The 12,146-nt window shown below is 46.1% G+C and overlaps 1 protein-coding gene across 1 annotated transcript in view; it reads right to left on the bottom strand.

The window, feature by feature from the left end:
• The window catches only part of LAMA3 (laminin subunit alpha 3), a 259,097-nt gene that overhangs the window by 87,255 nt on the left and 159,696 nt on the right, over positions 1 to 12,146 (bottom strand). Inside the window, 2 exon segments of the mRNA XM_045296310.1 lie at positions 4,806 to 5,036; positions 11,797 to 11,880. Of these exon segments, the coding sequence (XP_045152245.1) occupies positions 4,806 to 5,036; positions 11,797 to 11,880 (315 nt within the window).

Below are 12,146 nucleotides of genomic sequence, written 5' to 3'. Positions count from 1 at the left end.
CAGTTATGGTCACAGAAACCCTCGGGGGTCGCTATGAGTCAGCACTGACTTGATGGTGGTGAGGGTTTTTTTTTGGTATTGATTACAAATGCATTTATGACTATTAGCTTCTTTTACAAATCTCCTATATGCCCTGTGGGGTCGGGAGACGGGACACGATTTCAAGATGAAAGAGAATTTCGATCTAACCCTCTTCGACTGGCACCCTAGTCTAAGTTGAAGGAAACCATGGAGACCTCCAGCTGGCCAGAGCAGGGCGAGGGGGAGCCAGCCCCGCGGGGCTGGAAGCTGAGGCTGCGCAGGACCCAGGATGAAATGGCTCAGCGGCTGTTTGTTGAGAGCTTCTTCCAGTTACCCATGACTACAAACCACCCACAGCAACAAGATTGCAACTTCAAATGAAACGTGCCCTTAAGCTATTAGGAACCAAGCTGAGGCAAAAGAACACATTGCGAAAGAAAACCCCCTTGCTGACTTGATGTGCTATCTATGAACAGGCTTGTCTGAAGAAGTATGAAAGTATGAAAGGAATGCTCCCTAGCTGTAATCAGGACCGAGGGGCGATAGTTTTGCTAATCATGGTGGCATTGTATCTGCCTACAAATAATGTCTATTCAAAGTGCTAAGTACCTAATAACTGTCACCATAAATAATATTATATGAGCTCTGATATCATTGTGGATCATGTTCTGGGCTGCTAATCTCTAGGTCAGCAGTTCAAAACTCGGAACTGCTTCTTGGGAGAAAGAGGAGACATCAAGAAATCAATCAATGAAAGTAAGAAATGTCATCAAGATTTACAGCCTCAGAAACCCATAGGAGCGGCTCTCCTTTGTCCTGTAAGCGTCACTGTGCATTGGCATCCACTCCAGGGCAGTGAGTTTGGCTTGGGATGATATTACATGCTTATAAAAGACGCATCCTTATAAGAAGCAGCTACATCAGGACTGTTTATGACAACATGCATGTGAGTCAAAGTCTTCACTGAACATGCTTTGGGGGTTAGCTAATCTATCTTGATTAAAATTAAAATCACTTCTTCACTTGATTTTCATTCTCTAAGCAGTAAAAACAAAACAACCCATCCATGAGCCTCTCCGATCGAGCACTTGTCAGTTATTGAAAGGCAATCATTTGCTGCTCTTATGCTGCACGTCAGCCCCCGACATTGTACAGTCAATCCAGCTCCTGTATTCAGGTTGTACTGAGGACGGGCTCTCTAAGTGACAGCGAACGCGTCCTGACATGTTATCTCTTACCTTTAACCTAACATATACCATATAGCCTGACACGCTAGATTTTTTTTTTAAGCGATGACGATGCCAACCTTTGCAGTACAGGTTTACAGTCCAGATGATAAAATGACGTCCCTCTCAAGTCCCCAGGGTCATCTCAACAACCTAGGATCTTGCTCTCTCCAAGAGTCCGCTGACTATCCAGGCCACTGGCAGGAAGCAAGCTAAATTTAGGAAAGTTTCATGCCTCGCAGTTGCAAGCATGCGGGCTCCAGCCGACAGGACGGTGGGTGTCAACCTCATCTGACCACTCTTCTTTGCTGGGGTGTCACTGGTTCTGGGGTCAAACGACCCTTTTTCCCAGGGGCCACCCAATTCATCACAGTAGCAAAATGACAGTGATGAAGTAGCAATGAAAATAATGTTATGGTTGGGGGTCCACCACGACACGAGGAACTGTATTAAAGGGCCGCAGCATGAGGAAGGTTGAGAACCACTGCCTTACAGGGATTGGGTCTCCTTTGCCCAGAGGGGTGGGCTCCTCTCCGAAGGGCACAGCTTCATATGATAGGCACATCCATGGCATCCAAACCCTTAACTCCCTTGGCCTTTCCAGGTGGGCTGATGTTTACGGGATTTGTGGTTAAGAGTGCAGGCAGCCATGTGTCGGGCATTGCAATAAATGCTGCCAGTCAATAAAACGGGGAAGCCGTCACCCCTCCCCCAACTCACCCACTTACTCACTCATCACCCTAACTGAAAAATGCCACTACCCTGGGAACCCTTCCCCATCCCACCTCAAGATGTTTAAAAAGCAACGTTACCTGGCTGTTTCTAAGCTCCCCGTAACCTGCTTGCTGCCGGCTTTGAACAGGACGCTGAAGAAGTACCCTCTGTTGCTGTGTGTTATGTCCCAGGCACTGCCCCAGTGCAGCGCCGAAGAGCCACAGCCACCCTGTCCTCCAAGGGGACATCCTGGTCCCTGGGCTCCTGCTGGCTGCGCAGAAGCGTCTGCCACTGCTTCTTATACCTGCTCTTCCTGCTCAGTGCCCGGGCCTGCCTGACTCAGGTAAGGCAGGCTGTCTGCGGCAGGGGCCCCACCTTCAACTTCACGCATGAGTCAGACTGTGCAAAGCGTCCCGAACAGTCCCGGAAGTAAGCACACCGCTCTGTAATTCCCCCGCGAGGTGGGGCGGGCATCACCTTCTACCCACCTAACCCCGCAGACAGTACTAGACGATTAGCAGCAGTAAATCACAGGCTGAGTCACCCCCAAGAATATGCCCTGGGTCAGAGAGAAAACGGCAAATCTGCTGCAAAAGATCTCTTTTCAAGTGGGCGTCTTCAAACCCCTCCTGTACCGTCAGAACACCGGACAATGAATAAGGAAAACCAAAGAACTGCTGCTTTTGAAGGATGGTGTTGGTGAAGAATATTGAATGTACCACGGACTGCTAGAAGAACAAACAACTGTGTCTTGGGGCCAGCCAGCCAGAGTGCTCCTTAGAAGGAGGATGGAGAGGCTTCATGCCACGTACTTTAAACAGGTTCTCTGGAGAAGGACATCATGATGCTTGGTAAAACAGCTGCATCAGGGAAAAAGAGGAAGCCCCTCAATGACACAGACTGACCCAGGGGCTGCAACAGTGGGCTCACCGGTGACAGTGACTGTCAGGGTGGAGTGGGGTCTGCCTGGTCTGCAGCACCTGGCTCTCAGGTTCAGAGTCACCATGAGTCAGGACCGACGCTGCAGCACCGAACAGAACCAAGAGGGCGGTCACCTGAGCGCCACTCCCTCCCCAGGTGAAGGATGTTAAGTGGGTAGAAAAGAGCTAGAGAAAGGACGGACGCAGACAATCTGTGCCGTAATTGCCACAAAACAGCAGTGCTCAGAAAACGACAGCAGGTAGATTTGTGGGCTGAAACTTCAGGTGCAGATCACACTGGGATTGACTGCTATGAAGGGTTCAACAGAATGACAATGTTTGCTGTTTCCTAATAACTGCTCAGAGGTGCCCTGGTGGCACTATTGGATAAGCGTTAGATGGCTAAGCCACAAGGCTGGGGGTTCAAACTCACTAGCTGATCCGCAGGAGAAAGTTGAAGCTATCGGCTCCCACACAATGTTCAGCTTCAGAAACCTTACAAGAGGGTCACTAGGAGTCAAGATTGACTCGGTAGTGGGCAGAAGTTGTTCTAAGCACTGTGCTTGGCCCCTTCTTTAGGAAAGAAATATATATTTGAGCTCAAGATTTCAATCTTTTCATTATATGGCATATTTTAATCAACTGGTGATAAAGCAGGCAGACTGGACCGTAGACAAGGAGGATCTGCTGCATGTGGAAAGTGTGGCAATGATTATGGTACTGGTTGTACATCATTATTAATATAATTGATATCACTAAATTGTACAATGATACATTGGAAACTATTGTGATATATATATATCAACAATAAGGATTTTTTTAAATATCATCAGTCCTTTAAGTATTTGTCGTAAACATATTTTGGCAAATGCATATTTGTTTTATCAGTTTGTACTTCATTAAAATCCAAATTACCAAAAAAAGAAAGTGAAAGGTGGTTTTGCCTTGCAGCATCCAGTTCATTCTGTGAAATTCAACTCTACTAGGGGAGGCCTTGGGAAAGGCTTTGATTAGGCAAGAGCCCCAGGTTTGGCTGTTAACCACAAGGTCAGCAGTTTGAAACCATGGGAGACAGAGGAAGCTTTCTACTCTTGAAAGGAGTTACCATCTCAGAAACCCACAGAGGCAGTTCCACTATATTCGATAGGGTTGCTACGAGTCAGAATGGATACAATGGCAGTGAAATGTTTTTTTGTTTTTTTTTTTAATTTTGTTGTTGTTTTGTTTTTATTTGATTAGGCGAAGGCATGTGGACCCTGGGTCTGCCTTTGGTAACCCAAACCTCAAAACCCCCAGGGCCACCGAGTTGATTCCGATTCAGTAGCATTTCTGAGACGGTAAATCTTTTCAAGGAGCAGACAGCCTCATCTTTCTCGCACGATGCCACTGGTGGGTTTGAACCCTGAACTTGAGGGTTGCCAACTCAACCCTTAACCTACAGTGTCATCAGAACTCCTAGCCTTGAAAGCACCAGGATCTACAGGTAAGGCGCCTTCCTCCCACCCCCAGAATCCACCTGCTTTCCTGTGCCTTTTGAGGCCTTTGCCCGACCATAGCATGTTTCATACCTGAGGCCTTTGCCCGACCGTAGCATGTTTCATACCTGAAGGTCTCACACACTGCCATTGAGTTGATTCTGATTCACAGGCCCCATGGGACAGGGTAGACCTGCCCCTGTAGGTTTCTGGGGCTGGAAATCTTTGGGGGAGCAGAGAGCCTCCTCTCTCTCCAACAGGGTGACTGGTGGCTTCAACTGTGATTAGCACCTTGTGATTAGCAGCCCAATGCCTTCCAAACTACACCAGGTAAATGAAAGCTACCTCCCCCACCCCTACCCCCACCCCCAAGCAGGAACTTGTACCATGAACAGAGCGGCCCCGGATATTCACCTGGAGGAATTTGACAGGAGAGGGAAATTTCCTACCTGGCATGAATCACCAGTATAGTTCGGCGGGCAGGAACACAGCTCCACGTGATGTGCGATTCTTCCAGTTCCAAACTCAGAGGCCTCCTCCAGCCCCACCTGTGCCAAGGTGAGCCGCTGCGTCTCCGTGAAATAGAGGCCTCGGATACGCACACCTTCCAGTCTAGACAGCACCGTCATCAGCTCTCCCCGAGACACCGGCGCTCGGCTGCCTGCATGTCTGAAGTTCCCCTGCATGTGCAAACAGAAAGAAGGGTCTCCCTCAGGTGAGCTCACCTCCAGGGGGCTGGAAGAGGCAGGTGCCCAGAGCAAATCAGAGACCTTTAAGCACGGAAGGATAAAAAGAGGAAACTAGTTACATTCTGAAGAGAGGGTTCCAGGAGAAGCCAAAATCATCAACAAGGAAGCCAAGAAAAAGCCTTTGCCCAGGGCTGCATATATTTTAAATGTACTTTTTGCTTGTGCAAAACTTAGATAAGATGAAATGCATATGGCAATCGATGGCATCATGCAGCCCTGATCATCCAGTGAATGTACACAATGATAACCGCAAATCTTGTCTTGCACACACACTCAACACGCACACACACTCATGTTGTCATAAAAGCTGTATTCTAAAACTCTGTGGGATATTGATGTTGGCTGACCGTATCGTGTGAAGGCCCAGTAAAGACATCGCTCCAGTCCAGAGAATAAAAATCTGGGGCAGCTTGGAGCCAACCCCGGCCTTGGAACCAACTAGCAAACAGGGCGATGGCGGTCCTCCCTTGAACTCCTCCATGTCTGGTCTTGCCTTGAGGCCAGCCCCTCTCCCATCATAACGGATGCCCTTGCTAAAGAATCCCAGGGCATCCGGGAGCCATTGATGGGAATATTAAGTGTCAGAACACACACTCATTCGTGGACTCCTGTCTCAGCTGGAACCCTGCAAGCTTTGTGGCCTAAGAAAACTAGCTTATCGAAGATTCTGAGTGACCACAGTGAAACACTACTCTGAAAACCAGCCTCACGGCCAGAGAGTCGGTTCCACTCAGTGACCTGACTGACAGGACAGCGGAGAACAGCCAGATTGGGTTTCTGACCCATTAAATCTCTATGGAACAGACTGTCTCATCTTCCCCCTGTAGAGTGGCTGGGGGATTCAAACCACTGACCTTAGACATAGCAGCTCAGTGTGTAGCCCACTACCTCAGCAGGACTCCCCACCAGCTAAGGTGGATTGAATCCTTCTTATGCGTCATGCAGTGTCTTATGGACTTCACATCTCATCTGACAGACTCCGACAACAGCCCTGTGATATGTATTAAAATCATCACTCCCATGTCACAAATGAGAAGGTTGAGCAAAGTCAACCAACCAGTGAGGGACACACCAGGATTCAAACCGAGGCAAACCAACTCTGCATATTCTGATGGCAACCTTCATATTGTTGCCTTCTTTGGACTCAGTTCCCCTATCTCTGAAATGAGCACAGTAATCTCTAGGATTACTCTAACCACGAAGATTAAGGTAAAGTAAGTGATATAACACGAACGAAGTGTTTAGCACAGTGAACGTAGTCTAAAAGGCAACAACAACAAAAGACTAAACCCATCCCCATCACAGTGATTCCAACTCTTAGTGAGCTAGAGGGCGAAGTCAAGCTGCTCGGAGGGTTTCTGAAAGTGCACATCTTGGCAGAAGCAGACAGCCTCATCTTGCTCCGGTAGAGCAGCTGGTGGCTTTAAACCATCAACCTCGTGGTTACAACCTAACCCTGAACCCACAGAACCACCCAGGCTCCTAGCATGTAAGAGACAAGTGAGAAATGTTAACTATTATTATTAGCACATATCATAACAATGGAAATTTAATGTCAATTATAATGGCTTGAGGTATAATTTACATATCGTGGTATTCACTCATTTTAAGTGGACAATTCAAAATGTAAAGAGGTATGCAGCCATCACCACAATCTAATTTTAGAAGATTTTCATCATTCCCAGAAAAGAAACTTGGGCCCATTTTTAGTCAGTATCTATCCCTAACCCACTGCTGTAAACTCACCTCTGACGCATGGAGACCCTACATAGGGTTTCTAAGACTTGGAGCCCTGGTGGTGTAGTGGTTACATGTTGGACTATGGCCCACATGGTTGGCAGTTTGGAACAACCAACAGCTCCCCAGGAGAAAGACTGGGCTTTCTACTCCCCACAAAGTTACAGTCTTAGAAACCCACAGTGGGGTCAGCCTTGACTACGTGACGGCAGTTTTTATATCTCTGTGGCTGCACACAGCCTCATCTTCCTCCTGAGGAGTGGCTAGTGAGTTTGAACCGCTGACCTTGTGGTTAGGAACCCTAAGTTTACCAGGGCATTTACCCATGCTACCATTTCTCTGTGCCACACTGTGAGAATTCTCACAGCATCTCAATTTATTTTCACAATGCTGTTGCACATTTAATCATAATAGAGTGTAAACATAACTTGCATGTGCACAGCGAAACGACAAAAAATGTTCATGTGCCTTGCTTTATGGCAATAGTCACTTTGCTGTGGGGATCTGGAAAACAGCCCAAGTATCCGTGGCATTCTTGTATACCAATATTTTATTTGCCTATTGGTTAACTTAAGGAGACTTGGTGGTCTAATGGTTATGCATCAGGCTGTGATCTCAAGGTTGGCAGTTCAAGACCATCCACCACTCCTCAATGGGGCTTTCTGCTCCCGTACACAGTTACAGTTTCACAAACCCCCAGGAGCAGGTCTACCCTGTCTTCCAGGGTCGCTATGAGTTGGCAGGACCTTGATGGCAGTGAGTGAATGATTGATTAGCTTTACCGGTGCTCCTTACTTCTTTATGTGGATTTGAGTTACTATCAAGTGTCCTTGCATTTCAGACTAAAGGACTCTTTTTAGCAATCCCTTCCCTCCGTTTTGTTTTATCATGGCATGTTTTAATTTCTCTTTCATTTTTAAAAGATCGATTTCCCAGAGATAGACTACTTGGTTGATAGTGTGCTTCTTGCAACACTTTGACTATGTTTGCCAACTGCTCCCTGGCTTCCATGGCTTTTGGTGATTAATTAGCTGTTAACTAATTAATCTTATTGAGGCTCACTTGTAGGGGATGACTCATTTCTCCTTTGCTGCTGTCAACATCCTCTTTGTCTTTGTCCCTGCATCCTCCTGGGGATGTTTTTTGTGTCTCTGGCTTGAGTTTTTTGAGCTCCTTGGATGGATCGATTAATCATTTTCATCCTATCAGGGAAGTTTGGGGCCATGACTTCTTGAAACATTTTTCTGTCCCTCCCTCTATCTCCTCTCCTGCGACTCCCGTGACTTCCATTGTGTATGTGCTGGGACACGTGACGACATGGGTCTCTCACTCTCGGCTCGTTTTGCTTGAACTGTTTTCCTTTCTGTTCCTGAGACTGGATCATCTCAATGGATCTGTCTTAAATTTGTTGATTCTGCTGACTGTGGTTGATCCCTTCCAGCAATGAATTTATTTTCAAACATTTTTCAGCTCCAAAATATCTGTTGAGTTCCCTGTCCATCTCTTTATGGATAATCCCTACGCGGTGAGACACCGTTCCCCTGCTTCCTTGTTCTCTGGGCATGCAGGCTTTTGTTTCCCCAGAGGATTTCCAATGGCTGACAAACGTCTTTGTCACGTAAGTCCAACAACTGAGCATTGGTGGGGTAGTTTCTCCTGAGGGTGATTTCCCTCCCTCCATGGGGCCTTCCTTTATTGTTTCTTTGCATGTCTCAGATTTTTGTCGTTGTTATCGGAAATAGGGCATTTAAAATAATGCAATGGGACACTTCTGAAGGTTGGATTTTCCACCCAATAGTGTGTTTTGTTCAGTGTCTTTTCAGAATTAATGCCAGATAAGGATTGAAATGAGGCTTTCTTAGAGGCCTGAAGCCACAAAGTCTCTGAGTTTCAGCTGAGGGTCTCTGGGTGCCTGCTGTGGAGTCTCTTCAACAATCAGCCAAGCAGTTAACAGCTCTGATTGAACCTTCACTTCTTGCTTGCACAGTCTCAAGGTCAGCCAGCTGTGAGAGGTTAAGGCGTTTGCAATCTTTCCTGAACATTCACACCACCCTGGGTGTGTGCATAGCCCTAGGCATGTAGTCATAGGAATATTGAGGAGGCTTTTCAAAGCTCCTACGAACACCTTAGGTCTTGCATTGTACAAATGGGTTTATGGCTTGGCTACTAACCTAAGGTTGACCATTCAACAACATCCATTCACTGAATGTAAAACTTTGAACACAAGTACATTTTACCTTCTTAACTAGTTTATGCATCTGAAGATAGGAAATAAATATACTGTAGTAAAGCCAAACAAACATAAGAGAAAACAAAGCAAGGGGGAAGAAAACTGGAGGGAAATAAAAAATCTTGATATGGAATGCACACAGATTAGAATAAAGAAAGATGTTTAATGTTTTGGTTATTCATGGTTTCTGTTAAAAATGAGAGAAGAGAGAAAAGGCAGTGGGGGAGGGAAGAAGAATTTTAAAATATGAAGACTATGTAGGGAAAACATTTTTTTAAGAGATAGCACGCTAAAGAAAAAAATAAGTGAAACGGACTGACAAACTTCTATTGCAGGATTTTCAGGGGACACAACAGCATGTGTGGTTCAGGTAAGCCAGCCCAGGTGGCTTATGGTAAGGGTGTGCTTATCGCATATAGAAAAGTGCAATAGGTTGTCCAACAGCAAGTTACATCTTCAACACAGATTGTAACTCTTCATATGAACTCAACGAACATGAAATACATCCCTGTAGGGGGGTTACGTGTCCAGCATGAGCTCCTCTCGATCCTAAATGCCAAATGAATTCAAGGGCTCTATCGCTGGGCTCTACCAATTCATTGGAGGCAAACAGGGAGAGATCATACCAAGCACAGCAGTTTCAAGCAGGCTCCACTGAGAGCTCCCAGAGAGTGAAGAGAAACAGAGGGTAACCGCCTGTCCTCTCCAGATAAGAAACTCCAGCCCAGGATGTGGAACTGGAAACACCCCACTAAATGGACTAGAAAATATGACACAGCAAACACTGGTCTTTGTTAAACAGTCACTCACAGACCATAAAGCTTCGCGGTCTTAATGAATCATTCTTCCTAGGAAGGATTTGGAAAGATCTTCGTTTTGTTTACCTTGGGATCCTGAAAAGTTCCTTGTCTGCTAATTAGCCAATTAATCGGCATAATCAACTGAAAGCACAAAAGTCAGGTCCCCCCCTCCAAGATTCTTTTCCCAAGGAGGGGCTGTCTGTCACCATAATGATCATAATTTTCACCACCAACTTTAAAATCAAGTTGGTCCCGATGGAGAACATCTCGGTCATCAGAGAGTCAGGATTGAGGCTCTGTGTTGTGCTGTGAGCACAAACCAACAAAACAATGAGGTTCTTGCTCTTTCATTGTGTAACCACCTCTTACAGGAAGACGCTTGTGCATTTACAACTAAGTTTTTAACAGGGGAACAAGATGCCAGTTATGGTCATCAGCTACCATGAAGTTGGTTCTGACTCACAGCAACTCTATGTATTACAGAGCGAACCATGGCCTGGCCCTGCACCACCCTTACAATTGTTCTTAAAAAAAAAAAAAAAGTGTAATCCTTTTTCCTTTTAATTGTGGCAATAATATCCACAACGGAACATTCTCCAATTGAACCACTTCCACATGTATAATTCAGCACCATTGACTATACAATTCATGCTGTGCAGCCAGTATTGATCTCCTTTACCAAACGACCCCACCCCCACGACCATCCACTCAGTGCTCCCTAAGCAACAATGCTGCCTCCTTCACGCGTGGTCACAATCGTTCTTATTCAAGCCCATTGCTGCAGCCCCTGTGTCAGTCCACCTCATCGAGGACCTGCTTTTCCATTGCCCCTCGACTTGACCAAGATGATGTCCTTTTCTGGGCAATGGCCTCTCCTTAGAATGTGTCCAAGTACATGACACAAAGCCTCTCCATTCTTTCTCTAAGGAGCATCCTGCTGTACTTTTTCCAAGACAGATTGTTTGCTCTTTTGGCAGCCATGGTACTCCCAAAATTCGACACTAGCACCGTATAAAAGTGTTAAAGACATATAGAAATGATCAACTATGAGTTCAGGGTAGTAGTTAAAAGTGCCTTGAAATACTGGATAATTTTAATAATATAAATTAAATACTACTTTTAAGGACTACTTGTAAATAATTAGGGCTGATACTATGATTTCTGATTTGATGGTGCTATTAGTGACTGACGAGTCAGTTCCAACTCCTGGCATCCCATGTACAAGTCAACAAAACATTGCTCGGTCTTGTGCCTCCTTCATGATCATAGGCTGAAGTCCGTTACTGCAGCCACCATGTGCTTTGAATATTTCCCAAACGAGGGGGCTCATCTTCCAGGACCCTCTGGGACAGTGTGGTGTGATGATCCATAGTTTTCATTGCCTAATGTCCAGAAGCACAGAGCTGAGCCTTTCTTCCTAATCTGTCTTAATCTGGAAGCTCTGCTGAAACCGGTCTATCCGACTGGCATTTGAAATACTGGTGGCATACCTGCCAGCATCGGCAATAAGACAGGCTGACAGATGGGTGGCAGTTGGTTTGATAGGCTTTTCTTGATTTAGCTATATTACTCATTGCTTTTATGTGCCGTTTTGTGACTTTTCTATGCAGTAATATAAAGCATTTGTTGGATAATCTCCTGGTCCCGGGGACTGACCAGAGACCTAAAGGTAAAGGGAGCTCTGTGGTGGTAGCGCCTACAAACACACAGGGCTTTTAAGACAGAGTCAGTTTAACTGAAATGCAGAGGAGACAGTATCAAGAGCCCGAAGGATTGTTCAGGCAACGCCTAGGAGCACCACCCTCCATATTTTCATGATTTGTGCTTTACGTTCAAAAGTCAAACGTCATGATTGCTTGAAACGATCGCAAGTTACAAAACAACAAAGACCCGAATGAACCATTTTGCTGCAGCATTGCTTTACCTCGACCAGTTGGACTCGCCCGTAGTGGAGCTGGTCTGGCCGGGGGGTGTTTGGCTCCTCGTAGACCACTGACATCTGCTGACCCTGTGGAAAGCGGAAAGGAGGGCTTCAGCACTTGGGGCGGGATGTTTGGGACTTTGTAATGGACTGATGCCAGAACAGAACACATTTCGATGATCTGTGTTACATGGAAAACCGGACTCTAAATAACAGTTCAGACACTAGCTGGTTAAAAGATTAGAACCCCAATTCTGCCTTGCAGAGCTGGTTAGACCAGATGATGCACAGCGGTACAGATGGGAATTGGAAACGCAGGGAATCTAGGACAGATGAACCCCTCAGGACCAGGG

The sequence above is a fragment of the Echinops telfairi genome, unplaced genomic scaffold (assembly GCF_000313985.2).
Source record: "Echinops telfairi isolate 266 unplaced genomic scaffold, ASM31398v2 ScPeMD7_7400;HRSCAF=8409, whole genome shotgun sequence".
NCBI lineage: Eukaryota > Metazoa > Chordata > Mammalia > Afrosoricida > Tenrecidae > Echinops > Echinops telfairi.
This window is presented reverse-complemented; position numbering and strand designations above follow the sequence as displayed.